The following is an 18,009-nucleotide window of genomic DNA, read 5'->3' as shown; positions in this document are numbered from 1 at the left end:
TGTATTAATTTCATTTCAACCAATAACTGTGTGTCTGAAAAACCTTAATTGTTGACTGTAATCCATTTTTTATGAAATCATTTTATTTAATAATGTTATTGGTTATTACACCAAACTTGATAATCCTCTCCCCTCTTAAAGTGCCCATAACCTAATTTTTCTTACTCTCTCATCTGAATCAACACATCTCTCAAAGATGTTTTGCAAAAAAGTTGTGATTTGCCCAAAACACAATTTTACTGTAAAATGAAACTAGAAAACATTCAAATTTGCCACCATTTTGGCTCACAACTTGACTTAGTCTTCTCTCAGTTCTTCTTGGAGCTTTGACATAGATTAACGCACAAGTAAGTTGGATTTCGTCTTAACTGTTCAATTACTCACTTTCTGTGTCACACAAGTTCTCTTCAGCCAATGACATTGCAGATATAATATGAAGGCCGTGCCAACAAGATATCAACATTGATTATTTGCCTTTCACTTCATTTGTAGCACTCTAGCATTATTTCCTGAGTCTACGTCATATGATGTCCCTCAGCCTTCCTAGTCAGCAGCCATGTGGACCACAAAATTACAAGATTTATAAAAATTGTAAAAAAAAGATTGAAGTGTTTTCTGCATTTGAAACATTTTTTTACAGAAGTCCTTTGGGTGGCATGTAGATTCAGATGACAAAATAAGTAAAAAAAATTACTTCATTTGCACTTTAAGCTCCCCCTTTAAAAAGCACTTTCACCTCCCATGCCTCAAATAAAAATGGGACTAATTTTGGTCTTGTCTATAAGAGTTTAAAAGGAATTTTTGTGTGTTCAACCATCAGATAGAACGAGTAGCTGCCACCACCATCCCTGTCAAAGGTATTGAGCAGTATTTTTTTTTTCATCAGTGTAATTAACTTCTGCAAAAAGGTATTTACTTGTTATAAATAACATAATGTTGTACTCTAGAGTGATTGGGTATAGTCACGGATGTCTATCTTTTAGACAACTTTATCCCTTACCTCACCTGTGAATCTAGTTTGGTAACGGCTGTGGTGTCACCAGATTTTTAGCCAGAAATTGAAAGTTGGACATTCAAGGAGCATGTTCGTTGTAATTTTTTTAAAACATTAGGTGAACTTTTAATGCATTTTCCAAAAAAGGGGGTGTTCACAGCATGCCCGGATGCCCTTCTGTGTAACAGGGATGCAGAATAATAATAATGTGCAGTTCCAGAAAATATCCATACTTCTCCTACGGAAGATTTAAGGACGGTGCGTCCTTTTGCTACTACGCAAATGTTCTGCACATCTTGAAATGGTCCGAGAAAGTCGGGTTTCTTAACAGCGGTGCCTGCTAAAACAGAGATATTTTTGCGTGATTTATAACAGGAAAAGCAGGTCTTGGCGAGGGTTATTGGAATCCGAAAAGAAAATTGGGGGTAATCATGCATTTTTTAGCGATAACAAAGCTTCATTATTTTTGGAAAAAAAAAATGCCATACATTGTTTTTTTAATTTGGGGCTTTTTAAAATAATAATTATTATTGTTGGTTAATTATCTTTAAAAAATGTGTGGTTTCCCCCAAATTTTTTTTGGATTTCAATAGCCATTGCTAAGATCTGCTTTTCCTGCATAGTCATAAACCATGCAAAAATAATTCAGTCTATATAAGTAGGCACCATCCTTAACTTAATTGCGCTTTTACTTTTTGACGTTACATTTAAAATTTCTAATGTTCACTAAAAGCCAAGTATGATTTGAGGGCTTAGTTTATAATTATCTGAGTTTGGTTTTTCATTTATAGCGGCTATAATCATTCAACAAAGAAACCATGCAGAAGATAAACTACTGTTAGGCTGTGAAGATGGCACACTGGTAGGTTAACAGTATAAAAAAATTAACAATAAATCTCTTGGCAGAGATACAAAACAGCAAGCACTATTAAACCCAAAACCAACTGATTAGGGCAACCTTGCATATTTAGGAATAACTCGTTTTTTCTGACAAAAACTCTTTTAATGGAAAGAAGAAAGTTGCTAATAAAATTAAAACAAAATAGATAGGTTGCAATGCTCACTCAGGAGAAAATAAACATTTGTCTGAGCTTAGCATCAAGGAAAACCTGCCATGTTTCCAAGGTGCATGCACATTTAAAAGTATATGCTAATGATACAAAAGATTATGCTCAGAAAGGACACAGAACACAGTTAAATAGGATCACCTTATTTTAAGACATTATTGCTCAGGACCTTTTGACAGTGGTTGTTGATTGTTTGTTTGTTTGATTGTTTGTTTGTTTGTTTGTTTGTTTGTAGATGCTGTATGATGATCACAGGCGAGTAACACAGATGACAAGAAGCAGTTTGGTAAGACACTACGTTTAGGTTGTTTTGATGCTAGGTAGAGGTCATCAGGCTGAACACTAAATGATAATGATAATCTATGCTCAGAACACAGGCAAAACCTTAGTTAGGGAAGTCTATGAGAGGAATCGAGTGTGCACCTTCCTTATTGTCAATATAGCACAAATTTCTTGACCTCTGTAACGAGGAAGCCTTATTCTATAAGCCATATGATTTCTCCTAAGGCTTCCTCACCACTTTCTCTGTAATATATATTGTTTGTACTCTTATTTTGTTTTTTTTTTTTTTTTTTTGCATTGTAATGTGTGTGGTGGTGAAATATAACATAAATAATAATTATAATTATAATAATTTGCACTTATAAAAATAAAGCGCAAACCTCTATATGGATATATTCAGTTGCGCTTCACAATATTGTTAAAATAGAATTATGTTAGGAGCAACTAAGAACACAAGAAACTATTAAAAACTACAAGCCCATACAATCAAAGGCAGCAATATAATTACCCAGTCAATAAACTAGTTAAAAGACAAGACACGAATAAAAATCTATTTAAATGAAAAAAAAATTATGAGTTTTAACAGCAGTCTTGAAAGTGTCCAATGTCTTTATGTTGCGAATTGTTCAAGGGAATGCATTCCAAAGATAAGGTGCCGCTGACTGGAATGCACGATCGACCAAGGTAACTCAAGTAATAAAGGCTAAAAACAAGACCAAAGAGTTGTTGCCATTCTACCTAAATTTGTCAAAGATCTTTGTTTGTGCTTAGTATGATAAGTAACAAGTTGTCTGTCTCATTCATTAGATTCCATCGCTCATCCAGTGGCATCCGGGTGATGCTCTGGTGCTTGTTTGCAGTGCCGATGGGGATATTCAGGTATGTATGGGTAAAGTTGAAGCTTAAAACATCATAAAACTGGCCAACATATCTCCTAATGATGTTACAAGATGCCTTAAATTACCTCTATGGTATTAAAACTGTCAAAAGACACCCATACGTGGTATGTCTTTGGTAGTAACTCACATCATATGGGATTCTTTAAAATGTTCTCATTGCAGAAATTAGTCTTTAATCTGAACAGGGTTTGTGTATGTGAAGGGTGTAAACAGCCTAGTTCACCATCAGTCAAGGAACCAGTCCAAAGTCTGTGGTTAGAGCATCAGACTAGCGTATGGAGATGCATGGGTTTGATTCCCATCGGGGTGGTTTTCTTTGTCCCCACTCATTACGTGATCAATATGACATCCTACTCATTTCATTAAACCAAATTTGAAATTTACCTTCTTTCTTTTATTTATCTAAAACAAATTTAATGAAGATAATTTGAACCCACTCAGGTATGGTCTCTTGAAGCTATCATGGGTGCTAAATTAATTATTGTTTGGAAAATGTCTTGTTGCATGTAAACAGTTGTACACTATTTTGATCTTGATAATCACAAACAAAACATTACTGCAAATGTTGAATAAATTTTCATATTTAAAAAAAAAACACATTTTGATGCATCCTAAAATCCTACAAGATCCCATAGATCTATTGACTTGTCCTTGAATTAATGGCAGGGTATTTTTGCAAGACTATTCTGAGTGTATTTTTTGTCTTGAAATTGACATTGCTTGAAGCAATTTTAACTCATCTAAATCTGTGTTATATTTAATGTAAAGTTACATTTTTCCCTTTTCCAGCATGTTTGTAATTTATAGTAAATTTTTTTCCATTATGTTCTCGTGCTCGTCTTTTCCCGACTCGACTAACTTTGTGGCTATTTGTGAGGCAAGCCCCTTATATCATCTGAATTTGTAAATAAATTGTTGCTGTTGTTGTTGTTGTAATTTTTTTTTGTTTTCACACAGAGACTGGTTCGGTAATTATCAGATAAGAAAATTACCGGTTTTAAGTTTTGAGCAAAAGCCTCAAAACAACGAGAAATTGACTTAGTACTTTCTTTAAAATGGAAGTGACCTGCACAAAACAGATTCAACCAATGCTTGACTGATTTTTTACAGAACTTTGTATGTCTTGTGACCATTAAAGCCTCAAATGAGTTTTTTCAGTTTCAAAAGCTAAAAGAAATTCATCAAGCATTGGCTCCTTTTTGCATAGGTTATGCTTGCATTTTGAAGTAAAGTACATAATAAGCTAAGTAAAGGTTCTTATATAATAACTACTCTTTATGCCAAAATGGAGCATATTTGGAGCAATTTAAATTTAAGGGCAAAAAATACACTTGCAACACTTGCCTTGTCTTACGACAGCCTTGCATAAAACTCTTCAAACGTAGCCTTCCCTCCAACTAATTCACTGGCTTGTCAAATTATGAAAACTTATTGGACATTTTTTGTAGGTATTTGACATGGCTTTAGCTCCCGTACTCATACAACTTGTTGCAGAAAACCCCTCCCCACATCACATACTGGAACTCAGGAAATACTTCACGTAAGCCATTTTAATTTATCGCAGTTAAGGGAGAAACTGCATGAGGTGCATCTTCACACCTAAGAATGTGAACTTTCTAGTGAGACAAAAGAAAGAAATGTTCATTATTTTAACATTAAGTTACCAAGAGTTAAGTCTTTTCATGTGGTTTTAAGCTTATGAATAAAATCCTTATGTATGAATGAACATTCAGTTCTCGAACTTATTAATAATTCATGAAGAAACACAGTAAATCACTGTCATGAAAGAGGTTTGAAAATATGACCTTAATTATCAAGAAGTTTGGTGAACTTTTGCTTTGAATTACTCCATCACTAATTATTATAATTATTATTAATGGTTTGAGAGCTATGTCAAACACTTGGAAGAGTGTTTGATTCGATTACCAAACACCTTCAAGTCAATTGGGGTTGGCAGGAGGAATGTATGGGTTGGGGGCAAGGAGGTAGAAGTTTAGCATTGTTTCGTTTGGATTTGGTAATTTCTGATAAATATTTAGCATGCATAGATCTCTTGAAGTAATATTATTTTTTTACAATGTATATATTTCAGATGTCATGTGATTGCTGTTGATGTTGTTGTTGTTGTTGATGTTTAAAATTATTTGTGTTAAATGTTGTGTAGGAATCAAGTCAGACTAAATGATGTGTCATGGTCATGCGAAGCTCCCATTGGAAACATTGTTGACAACAGTATCGGTTGCCATGACAACTTGCTTATCTTGTTTGACAGGTTTGTAAAAACAGTGGCTATCTCTGCAATGTGATAATATTGAAATCAAGGAGAATCTTGAAGAGAACAAGGAAAATCAGTGGAAATCTTTACAATGTGATAAATTGAAATTTAACACACAACGATCGAAGAAAATCTTGAAGAGAACAAGTTACACATGACCATAAGAAAATATTAATAATTAAAATGAAATAATCAAATTTTAACCTAAGCCTGCACATCCAAATTTTACATCGCTCACAAATACTAAACAAAGGTTCATCAAATACAATGAAATAAAATAAAATTTTATGCCAAGGTACAGTGTAAAAGAGATATGTTGTGTTGCGTGACCTTGAACTGTGCACAAACTCAAGAAACCTAATATATATCTAACTGACAAATTTCCAAGACATTAACTGAAATGTGATCTGCAGGCCTACAATCCTGACACATCTGGACAATCAAAACAAATAGTGATATTCCATAAAATACATTGTGTAATGGTGCATTGTTTGGAAGCAAATCATTAACAATTTCTATGTCCACACCACCTTCTCCCACATCCACCCCCCCACCCCCCCCCCCCCCCTGGCCCCCCATCCCCAGTTTCCTGGCAATGGAGACATTAACCATCGCTATTCACCAGGTGAGAATTTTCAAATTCATCTTCTGGATAAACACACAGAATATCTTACAGAGTGCCTCAGAAACTGGGCAACAGTTTCAGATTTTTGCTGAAATCACCTTCCTTCTAGAACACATCATTCTTTTCAAAATGATAGCTATTACAGCTGTAGGAATGGTCCATCAGTCTGGTTAATAACTTATTAATCTTCTCTCTTCTTCTTCTTCTTCTTCTTCTTCTTCTTCTTCTTCTTCTTCTTTGATTGGATTATTTACTGAACCTGTGCAATTTGTTTTGTTATGACAGAGGGCCCTTGTGCCTTTTGAGATTTGAACTTGGTGTGCTTACTAATGGAAGGCTGGGCACTGTGGAGATGGTATCTGAATACATCAGGCATGATCAGGCTGAAGAGGTATGAGTCACTGTCCACTGGCAGCTCCACATTACTTCAATAAAATACTTGTAGACCATTTTATTTTTCACTCAATGCACAGACAGATACACAAACGATAACTGTAAGTGACTAGGACATTAAGGACGGTGCCTACATGTACTAATAATGAAATATTTTTGTGTGGTTTATGACTATGTGGGGAAAGCAGATCTCAGCAAGGGCTATTGAAATCTAAAAAGAAAATTAGGGATAACCACACATTTCTAAAAAATAGTAAAATACAAAGCAATGTATGGCATTTTTTTCAAATTGAAGCTTTATTATCTCTGAATTATGCATGGTTACCCCAAATTCTCTTTATGGATACCAAGAGCACTTGCTAAGTTCTGCATTCTCTGTATAGTTTTAAACCACACAAAAAATTTCCCTGTATTAGTAGGCACCACCTAAATGAAACCTGAGTATCTTGAGATGCGCAGAATGTATGCACAGTAACAAAAGTAGGAACCGTGTTAATAAAGAACAAATACAATATTTAATGTATTCAAAGGTTAGAACCTAGAGGCTAAATAAACCGGACAAGTTTTGGAGTTAGCCCCTAGCCATATCAAAGTGTATATTCAAGTTAGGGAGGAGGAGGAGAAAGTAGCACTAGTGATGGTAATAAGAGTATATTGACTGTTATATTGATCGAGGGTGGTATGTGTTGGTTTAAGATCAAATTAGGTCGAATAAGGAATGGGGGGTGGGCCTATAGCTGAGGAGATGGCCCCCAACTACACCTACATTATTACAATGCTACATCCATGACTTTGCTGTACATTGTGGTGCCACAGACTGCTGCAGCTTAAGCCTTCAGAAATTTATATACAACTACTCAATGTTTACCTTATGAAACATGTCCTTAAGCAAAAATTAAGAAAAAAATTGATTTCTACAGGTTTCCCCACTCTTCCCCCAATCAATATTGACTTACTTAATATTTAGTAACCTTCTGGATAGCCAGCATAGTTGGCAGTTTAATTGGGGTTTGGTGGCTCCCCCATGGGCCACCAAACCCCAATGAAACCACTATAGCTACAGTATGTGGGCTACCTTCTCAATGCCCCGCTTCAACATTGCAAGGGGGATGGGGGGGGGGGGTGGTGATTTTCTCTTGTCCATGATTGCACAATATAGGTTCAGATGTGGCAATGAAAGTGTGGTGACACGTTACAATTTTTTTTATACAGGCTGTGAACTTTCTTAACAGTATGAACTGGAACACTGAAGGCAGGGCATGTTTTGCATGCTTGACGCTCATCATGAACAATCTTTTGAAACTTCCACTGAATTCAGAAAGAGAAGGTGTGTGAAACTTTTCCTTTCATTATGCGTCTTAACCCGGCCATACCTAAACAGTCATATGCCAGCCTAGTTAATTCAGGTGTTTATTGTCCTTAACATTAAAGGGCTGAGAGTATAACCAACCCTAATGACTTTTCAGACCCCTTTTTGTTGTTTTAGCTGAGATTCACCTGATTTTTTGCATTTGGCAATTCCTTCAGGAAACGTTGCTCCACTGTTTTATCTGCTGCTTTGTTTATTTGTTTTTTCACAGCCATTTGTTCTTGGAAATTTTAGGGGTTATGATTAATTAGTAACAGGACTTTGTGTCATCCAATTCAGTCTGTAATCATACTTGAGATTAGGCTCCCCCTTTGCAGTTGACCAGTTTTGTTAATCACTCAAGACATATGATTACAGACCAAATCGGACTTCACTTAGTCATATTAACATTTCATTTTTAATTGGACTCCACTCAGTCCTACTAAAGGGAACCTCCACTCCGACAACAAATTGACGGTGAATTGTCAGAAATAGTGCCTAAATTCTAAATTTTACTTTAAATAGCAGAAATGACATTCAAGTGTGCTAAAAATTAAATATGATTATCACCTGTTTTGGATTTTAAATTTCCCAGGCGCCGCCATTTTGGATTTTATGATGTCATATGGTTGCCACTATTGTCAGTAAGCAGAAGTTCTTTTGTGTGAAACAATTGAGCAACCGTTTTACATCATGAAATCCAAGATGGCGGCACCCGGGAAATTTAAAATGAAAAATAGGCAATGATAAAATTCTGTTTTGTTCAACACAGAAATATAATTTCCATGTTTTCCCACGAAATTTGAGATTAAGGTTGCATTTTCAACAATTAAACATTAATTTATTTCAAGAGTGAAGGTTTCCTTTAACATTTATTAATAAGGAAAAAGGGGTTGTGTTTACAATAGTTTTCTGGGTAGACTTTCATTCAGACTTTTGTTTGGAAAATCTGAGGCACTGGTGTGAGGCTTGGTCATTCTCTGCATTGTGATGTTGCTTCCTTGCACAGGAATGTCTTAAGTTTATTAGATGTTGTCTTTTGCTGCCCAGGAACTGATATCAATTAAAGTGTCACTATTGGATATGTTGAGCAAAAGATCTTAGCGAGAGCTATTGAAATCCAAAAACAAAATTGGGGGTAGCCACGCATTTTGTAGAGATAATTAAGCAACAATAAATTATTCTAAAAACCAGTGAAATACAAAGTACCATATCGCGTTTTTTGACAAATTGAAGCTTTGTTATCTCTAAAAAATGCATGGTTACCCCAAATTTTCCGTTTGGATACAAACAGCACTTGCTAAGTTCTACTTTCCTCAAATAGTTTTAAACCACGTAAAAACATCCCTGTATTAGTAGGCACCACCCATAGGAAACCAGAGTATCTTGAGATGCACAGAATGTATGCACAGTAAACAAAAGTAGGCACTGTCCTTAAGAGGTGACCTTCAAACATCACAAAAATAACACTGTCAGTCATAACAAGTGCTGCAATTATGTCATAGGTCTGCTTGAAGAGACGCTGGGTAGTTTTTATGCTCCCTGTCGGCCACTGTCAGATGTGACTGTACTGGAGTTCAGAGACTCAATCAGCAAGCTCTCAAGAAGATTCTTCCACCACCTGCTCAGGTACTGATCACATTTAGCAAATTCCACTCTATTTTTAAATGAATTTTTTTTGCAGGATCTCACTAATTCCTTACATAGAGACCTGTTTTGACATGAAGAATGTTGCTTTGCAATTTTTTTGCCGGTTTTTTGCTTTGTTTTCAAGAAAAGCGAGGCCAAAAAAACAAGTTGCTGGGAAAAAAACAGTGAAAAAATCACAGAACAACATTCTTCATGTCAAACAAGTTTGAGTCCCCTTTTGCTGGAATCCCTTCAAGTGCTTCTTCTGTGTCGTTAAATTTTACTGTTATTACAAGTATACACATTCAACAGAAGCATTGCATAATGGGGATTTTTGAAGTTGGTTTTAACTTTAGTTAGTATAGATACCAGCTAACTGCACACATACAGTTACCATGACAACAACCCAACCAAATGCTATGGGTTTTTTCACAATAAGCTAGCACCCCTTAAATATGAAAGGGTACTTTGATGAAAGCTGAGATGAGATTTGAAAATGTGGTGCTGTACATGGTTTCAACTCTGGAAACTAAAATCGTTTTCATTTGGGACGAAACCATCACTCAGAAATTGCTGTCATTTATCTGCCTGGGTGAAAAATAAATATAATTATTATTTCATTCACATATACACTCCAGCTTGCCTGGATGAAATTTTTTCCCCGCACTGAAGACCAGGGTAATGGTATGAATGCATCCTAGAATGAAATTTTTTCACCTAGTTACCATGTGAACAACGAGAGAAAAATGACCAGGCATCATGACAAAACTTTCCTTCAAGGTGATGAAATGGTTCAACGTGTAAAATGCTCCTGGGGAGTGAGTAACTTACTAATATTAGCTGGTAGATGAGCCAAAATCAGTGAGCTTATTCCTTTTCTCTTTGCCATTATTGATAATTGTTTGAAAATCACTTTGTGTTGTCTTGAACCAAAGCAGCTTTTTCAAGAATAATTATTTGCCTGGAACTTCTATTAAATTAATGTAAGTTACTGTATTTATTAAGAGTCCTTTGATTTATGTTGTAGGTACAAGAGGTTTGAGAAGGCATTCTTATTAGCAGTAGACATTGGAGCCAAGGACCTATTCATGGTGAGTAACAGTTTTCATTATTTTATTTCCTTATTTATTTATTTATTTATTTATTATTTATTGTCAGTTAATACATTTTCACCATTTTATGTTTTAATTATCATGTGCATTAAGTAAACTTCCTTTTTAAATGATTTTATTCTAATTCGAGGTGCACTTTGCCACTACTTTCAATTTTATGCATATTAGACCCAAGTTTGCAGTTTAGTTCACCTGTTCCTGGTCAAGCCATTTAAAGTCCATCCAGAATTAATAGTTAAAATATAATACGGTTTTTGCACATCTTTTTTTAAAACTGTTTCGACAGTTAGTTTTAAGTTACAGTCAGAAGAAACAATGGTTATAAAAATACATAACTAAAGACAAGAAATTTACTAAGCGAAAAGATTTATATAAGAATTTGAGATTTAAAACCAATCCTGAGTAAGCTTTATCCTGCTTTAATTAGCCATGGTCTGAGTTATCATCATTTTCAGTGCTTGTTTCTAAGGACAAACCAGTAGTTGCCTGTATTAGTTAAGATGGACTGGCCCATAATCAAAAGGAGCAGTTAAGTGGGCTCCTTATGTAGTCCCAGTACAGATACGTGGGTTAAGATAGACCACTTGAGGGCTTGCTATCACAGAGTTGTGTTTTCAAGAAAAGGTTTAAGTTTATATTATTATTAATAGTATTTAGTGCCTCTAACACCCTCCCCCCCCCCCCCCCCACCCACGATATTATTAGTTTACTTAAAATTACTGAATGTTACTTGATCACAGACATGCATTAAGTCTCATCAAGGGCCTTACTTTACTTGCTAATGACAAATAATTTGCTTTTTGCATGGTTTCTTTCACAAGGATATTCACTACCTGGCTTGTGACCTTGGTAATTATCCCCTGGCTGAAGTAGCAAAACAAAGAGCTATACAAATTGACAATGAACCTCTGACGTCAGGTATGCCAAATGAACTTTTGGGAAACGAAATCTTCCAAGCTGACAAAGAAAACTCATGTTATGGGTTTGATCTTGTTTAATCTCATGTTGGGTTTTACAGTTGTCTTTCTCTGAAAGGTTCTTGCTGATTGCAAATGCTGTAATTTTTTATCGTTCAAGGTTCAATAATCAGGCTCAGACACACTTAATAATCGTCACAACAGTAACAAAAGTGAACAAATGTCTCTCATTACAATCTCTGTTCGCGACAGAAAATTGAACTGTGCTTTTTGCTAGGCTGTATGAAAACTTGTCACACATACTTCTTGTGAAGTTGATTTCCCCATTGATTGCAGTTGAGCAGAAGCGTCCAACAATGATTACAGTAACTTAAGCTGATCATGATAACCTGGAAATTAATTTCCTTGCATAACTGATTGCACACAAGATTGCAAATTAATTAAGACCTTTTTTGTGTTTTATGCTGTAAGCATCTTGATATGAACTGTGTCTGCTAAGCAATATAAATTATGAACCAGACCGTGGCAAGAAACCTAAAAAATTCAGGCTTGAACGGGATTTGAACAGAATTTGAACTGTTGGAATCTTTTCTTCTATATAATCTTTCATCCACAGTGCTTGTACAATTTTTAAACAAAATTATATTTGTGGAAACAAGAAAGAATTTTGTGTTTCCAATTAATATTGCGAACTCATTGCTAACTCTATGCATGTGATTTTTTTGTTAAGACACAGGTGAGTCATATGATGATGAAGAGGATGATGTGTCTTACATTGAGGATGCGATGGCCAATGAAGAAAGGGGAAGAGAAGCGACTCCTTACCATAATGGCGATTATAATCACGTGCAGAATCACACGCTTTCTCCTCAACACCTTATGCCATTAGGGGAAGAAGACGATGATGGAGCCATATTGATGTTGCAAGGAGCCCAAAGAAGTAAGTTGTGACCAATTCAATTGGTTGATTGACTGACTGACTAACTGACAGATGGATGGATTAATGGATGAATCACTTCCTTGCTTGACTGAGTGACTGAGTGACTGACTGACAGTCTTGTACCTAGAGTCCTCAAGCTCTTTGGTCATGGATTGCTCTCCTGGCAACCAACTGCTGGCCAAAGAGCCTGAGGACTCTGGGTACGAGATTGACTGACTCACTGGTTGGTTGGTTGGTTGGTTGATTGATTGATTGATTGATTGATTGATTGATTGATTGATTCTGTCTAAAAATCTTTTTCAGGTCACTATTCAGCGCAAGATGTTGACGAGGTACATGGTTGCTGTAGATTATCAGTCATTAATGACAGCAAGTCTGAAAACTGTCAAACAATATAAATGTAACCTGGGAAGTACTCAAGGCTCATCGCTGAACATGAAAGGCCATTTTACCCCATGGTTTGTTCATTCTGTAGGTCAAAAGTTGTTGCATTTCAAGTGCTCTGTCTCTAATATGCACCATCCCTTGTGCTCTTAAACCTATATAGATCAGCTTAATGGCTTCTTTTTTTTTTTGTCTTCTGAGGAGGAGGGGATTGTACCCCCCTCCCTAACTTTGCAAGTATAAAAGCTACACCTGTATGACAGTGAGACTTAAATGATAGATAGTACATTTAAAAATGTCTCCTTCGAGCTGTCTGCAACGTGAAGTGTTGACGTCATATGATGGTAATACCTGTAAGGTCGTTATTGCCAAATGGCAGCCATCTTGAATTTTCCCAAAACTTCAGAAAAACACAGAAATTGAACAAAAAGTAATCAAAGCCAACACAGGAACACTATTGTGAGCTAAAAACATAAAATGTATGGGAAGAAGAGTGATATTTCTTCATTTTAAAAAGGGATTTTCTGAAAAAACGTATCTCTGCATGGTCATGTAATATCCTCCATTTCTTAAATTTTAATGTTTTTGTTGATGGGTAGATTGTTAATTCTAAGTTGTTTTTCTTTTCACCAGTTGGATCTTGACCCCCTGGAAGAGAGAGGAAGCCCTGCTGGGAACCTGAAAATTGTACATTTTGGTGTGGTGTAAAATATAGATTTTTGTCTATTTATTTCTGAATGTAAAATACAAAGATTGTTAATAGGTACTGATTATTTCAAGTTAATTGTACGGTTGGAAAAAAAACAATGTTGAATTACTGGGTCGTAAGGCCTGACTTGTATGCTTAAAAAAATGCCGGTAAAAAATGCAGTGAGGTTGAGTGAAATTTTAAGTACCGTGTCCAAACAGAGATAGATATAGGACATTTTTGTACATGTCAATACATGTAAATATGTTAGATCACTGATAGTTAACAATTAGCTTGATAATTCATACAGTGATAAATCCAGACCTTCGGATAATTGGCAGGGGGACCTTCTCTCGAATGCTCGACTTTCTTGTCTTAATGAAATGGAATATCTCGGTGCTTTACCCCTCTGGGCCTTAGTTTTGGTCTAAACATAAGGGGGGGGGGGGGGGAGTGGGGCTCTTCCAGGTCTGCCACAACTCTTAGTCCTCTTAGCTACAATGGAGTTTTTGTAAATGTCATTATAATTACAATAATCAACACAAGGAAGCTGTTTACATTTATTTAGTAAAAAGTTCACTCATTCCGCTTACATTTTGTACAAAATACAACATCTGTAATAAAACATGAAATATTTTTGTTACTCAAGCTGTTTGTTTTCCTTTGTGTAAATGCATTTGCTGTGAAGGTCATGTTGATGGTTGTTGGAAGGTGGGTACCCTGCAGAACAGGCGTTATTATTATTATTATTTTGCGTTTTTCATGTGAGCAGAGGCAAGCATGAGTCACTGCCCCTCCTGTCACGCGTGACTCGCACCTCGCACTTGCCTCCGCCAACCCAAGATAAAAAGATATATCCAAGATATATCTATTTGTCTTGTTGAAAGTTCTCTGTACCAGTTGATAATTTTATGACACATCTAGTAAAAGCAGGCAAAATATACCAGTCCAAAACTGCTAAAATATGATAGTCTAAAGGACAACTCGTTCTGATAAAATACCTGTGAAGACTTGAAAATAAACTAATACTTCATTCTGAGGACAGCTAGTGTCTGTATGGCCATCCCTTCTTCCTGCTCCATGTTATCGAGAAAAAGAGACCTTGAGTAATGTGCCTTTCTTGGCTACTTCTAGTTCCCAGTGTGGTGTGGTGATTCCTGTAGCTGTTGTATGCCAAGATCTGTCCATTTTTGCTCCTGTTCTTTCAGTGAGTCTGTTGCACCATTGTCTGTATGTAGAAAAGAAAAACAATGCTTGAGACTGTGGTTCAACAAATCTGACAACATTAAACTGTTTATCTCTAGAGATTTTCAGCAGTCAAGTTTTAAATAATCGAAGCAGTGAGTGCAAAAAGGGCCTAGCAAGCCACAAGTTAAATAAATACACCCAGTGTCAACAAAAATGGAACGAATCGTTTATTTTTTATGCACTTATTATAATATAAAATTGTGTTCATTTATGTCAAATATACGATTAACTGCCTTACATAAATGCCAAACAAACATATAGACAGTTTAAATGTTAATAATGGCGTAAAAGAAATGTAAAAAGTTAAAGTACGGTATTAATTTCTAATAATATACTGATATCTAGTGAACTTTCACAGTCAATTGGTTACAGGTTCAATACTATGCTCTCCTAAAAAGGTTGGTTTTAATCTGATAATTTATTTAAAAAACTAGATATAGAAGAACCAAGCTTTATTTCCTGTCAAGGCTGTTGCCTAAGAAAAATTTCAAGGAGTCCACAAGGCCAAAATCAGATAATTTAGGAGACTAAAATGTGAAGTGTTAGGTGCTAATGCAAAAAATTTAGGCGCCCAGAGCATTTTCTTGGGCGCCCCAGGCTACTGGCGCCTGTTGGGTTGCAGCCTTGCCTGTGGAAGAGAGTTCCACAACAAACGTGCAACATACAGTGTAAGAGAAAGTCCTGAAACCATAGGTCCATAAAACTACACAAGTTGGTACAGTAAGACTAGTTACTGAATTAAGGAGACGAGGTGGTTGCATCTGGATTTGATAGTACTTTGTTAATACCTCAACCAATTTGGCCTAAAAAGACACGTGGAAAAATCTTGATCTTGATCTTGTCATAAAATTATTTGAATTTGCTGCAGAGTGGAATTAGCCATTAATGTATTTAACTCTACTATTCTTGGTGAAATTTATTACTCACGATCACTGTCATCAACTGGTGGTAGTTCAAATTCTGGCACACAGATTTCTGAAATAAAACAATTCACCAGTTATTTAAAGCAGATTTTCTTTCGAATAACCCTATAAGTGTAGTTTTACATACCAACTCTTCTTGGTTGTCTATATACAATTCTTTTAACAGTAATTACCTTTGGTTGAATTCCCTAATTTTCTGTTGTTTTCATGTATTATACAGCTGAAATTATCACAAGTATTTTTTTTTTGTTATTGTTGTTGTAGAGATGGTCAAAGAAACAAGATCACTATGCCTTTATCACAGTACAAAGAATTAGAAATGGTTTCATATGCTACTAGTGGGGTGCAACTGAGACAAAAACAAGTTGCTTTGGGCATTTTGTATTAGTGGACAGAAAATATTCCGATTCATTAACTTGGACTTTTCAACACAGTCTAATAAACACAAAGAAATAAATAGTCCTATGAAAACCTTTGTCTTTTACTAATTGGGATATAAGAACTCTAGGACGTCAAACGTTTGTTTAAAAAGTGGGCACGCATCCAGTACTGGGGACAGTTGTGCAAGTTTTTGTTTTCCGTGCAGCATCAGTTTGGGACAACTTGGGTTTTGTAATCCATTCCGCCATGATGAATGAAGGTAAAAAAAACCACTCAACATTCTTTTCAAACCATCCCTCAAATGGCGGAAGGTAAAAGCACCACTCAACGTAAAAAAAAAAAACACTCAACATTCTTTTCCAACCATCCCTCAAATGGCTGACAAAAACCTCGCCTATGACTGACAGTTTCTCTGTAATTGCCCCCTGAGCAACAGAATGTCATGTTATGATCTTTAGGGGTATAGAATGGTAAAATCCAAGACGCCGAGACCACTTTTTTCAAATCTGAGCCAGAGACACTGTGACACAAAAATCAGAGCATGAGATGCCGTGATCTAGAGATCCAAGCACAAGACTTTTACAGCACTCTGTCCCTCATAAATAGAATTATTTCTTGCTAAATTGGAATCAGTTGATTTAATTGTTTCTTGTAAGTATCATAAGTTAAGTTCAAGTTTACTAAATTTAAATACATACAAAGAGAAGATAAGCACTGCTCGCAGTTAGCTACAGCTACTCGAGGCGAGCAGTGGTTTTGACGCATAACAAATAACAACAGTTCAACCTCACAGAATCAAAAAAGTAACTTACAATACAGTAGCAGGTAAAACAAGAGAAAGGAAAATACAATGACAAAGAACAAGGACTAGATGTGTACAGTTAAAGAAACGAGATTTACGATAAGAAGATACTTAGCTGATCACTTAACAATAATTAGAGTAAAACAGGGAAGTTATATTACTTTGAGTTCTTTTAAAAAGTAAAGTTAGGTGAGCATAGCCATAGTACGAAACATAATACACAAGTATGTAATAAAGTTGACAAGAGCAGGATGGATTATGCAGATATAATACGCTGACTTTTCAAGATATTTTCACTTTTTGATCAAATCAGATAGGTCAATGTAATCATCTGCGTCTGAGAATTTTTCAAGAAGCAAATTGTGGATTTTGCATTTAAGTCCATGAAAAGTTTTCTGCAATTTTATGCAATGTGTCTATGTTCACAGATTTTTGAAATGGAGGCACTCAAGTCATGCTTCCTTGATAGTGTGGTGTGAATGGTTTTTTGTCCTTTAAATACTCTCCAGAGTTGCTAATATAAAAACAAAAGGTTGTATAGTCCTTTTTCTCCCTTCTCCTCTCTCTTCTTTCTCCTTTCTTCTCTCTTTTGCATCATTCTAAATTTTTTCGGGGCCATTAAACTTGTGATTCGGTGTCGTTTCACGAAACGCGGGCAAGTTTTCATCTGCAGTATTTCAAATATTTGGGACAAATAATGTATCAGCTTCAGGCTTGCAATTTGTTCAACTCCCCGATGAAGTCCGCTCTAGTCGGACGAAAGGCGCTGGACAAATAAACAAGTGTTAACATGAACATAACAAATTCAGTTTGCAAAGTGTTGCTCACTGCCATAACCTTTTAAAAACTGGTCGACGCGAGTCACATCTGTACGTACCATCATTTGGCAACTTGTCTTTCTGCCAGGACTCATCGATCAGTTCCAACAATCTACCGTCTCGATGTGCATAAGAAAGCTCACTATCCTGTCAAAACAGCGCAAATGCAAGAACTAACTTAAAGAAAAAAGACACCCTGAAAAAAGAGAACGAAGTTAACCAAACAAACCTGCGACATTTTCCACAACTTTTGTTAAAATATTCCAGGCTTCCCCAAAATGCTG

The 18,009-nt window shown here is 35.8% G+C and overlaps 2 protein-coding genes across 2 annotated transcripts in view; one reads left to right on the top strand and one right to left on the bottom strand.

Moving 5' to 3' along the window:
- The window catches only part of LOC146466724 (WD repeat-containing and planar cell polarity effector protein fritz homolog), a 24,623-nt gene extending 10,427 nt beyond the window's left edge, over positions 1-14,196 (top strand). Inside the window, exons 11-24 of the mRNA XM_085126886.1 lie at positions 821-857; positions 1,786-1,856; positions 2,297-2,347; positions 3,151-3,222; positions 4,691-4,782; positions 5,407-5,514; positions 6,428-6,533; positions 7,748-7,862; positions 9,389-9,512; positions 10,540-10,603; positions 11,446-11,542; positions 12,272-12,481; positions 12,785-12,813; positions 13,499-14,196. Of these exons, the coding sequence (XP_084983012.1) occupies positions 821-857; positions 1,786-1,856; positions 2,297-2,347; positions 3,151-3,222; positions 4,691-4,782; positions 5,407-5,514; positions 6,428-6,533; positions 7,748-7,862; positions 9,389-9,512; positions 10,540-10,603; positions 11,446-11,542; positions 12,272-12,481; positions 12,785-12,813; positions 13,499-13,573 (1,251 nt within the window). The 3' untranslated portion in view covers positions 13,574-14,196. The remainder of the gene's footprint in view (positions 1-820; positions 858-1,785; positions 1,857-2,296; positions 2,348-3,150; positions 3,223-4,690; positions 4,783-5,406; positions 5,515-6,427; positions 6,534-7,747; positions 7,863-9,388; positions 9,513-10,539; positions 10,604-11,445; positions 11,543-12,271; positions 12,482-12,784; positions 12,814-13,498) is intronic.
- LOC146466723 (anaphase-promoting complex subunit 13-like) lies at positions 14,102-18,009 on the bottom strand. The gene is made up of 4 exons (XM_085126887.1): positions 17,955-18,009; positions 17,785-17,872; positions 15,729-15,776; positions 14,102-14,781 (listed from the first exon to the last, which is right to left on the bottom strand). The coding sequence occupies exons 1-4, from the start codon at positions 17,961-17,963 to the stop codon at positions 14,684-14,686; spliced, it is 243 nt and encodes an 80-aa protein (XP_084983013.1). The 5' UTR covers positions 17,964-18,009; the 3' UTR covers positions 14,102-14,683.

The sequence above is a fragment of the Pavona decussata genome, unplaced genomic scaffold, assembly GCF_977016875.1.
Source record: "Pavona decussata unplaced genomic scaffold, jaPavDecu1.1 SCAFFOLD_141, whole genome shotgun sequence".
In the NCBI taxonomy this organism is placed as follows: Eukaryota; Metazoa; Cnidaria; class Anthozoa; order Scleractinia; family Agariciidae; genus Pavona; species Pavona decussata.
Note: the sequence above shows the minus strand (reverse complement) of the source record. Positions and strands in the feature narration are given on the sequence as shown.

Bases quoted from the DNA above. Each gene is read 5' to 3' on its own strand.
- LOC146466723 (XM_085126887.1), bottom strand. The intron at 15,777-17,784 runs GTACGTACAGAT...GTTTTATTTCAG, and splicing joins AGACAAGTTGCCAAATGATG to AAATCTGTGTGCCAGAATTT. The intron at 14,782-15,728 runs GTGAGTAATAAA...TTCTACATACAG, and splicing joins ACCAGTTGATGACAGTGATC to ACAATGGTGCAACAGACTCA.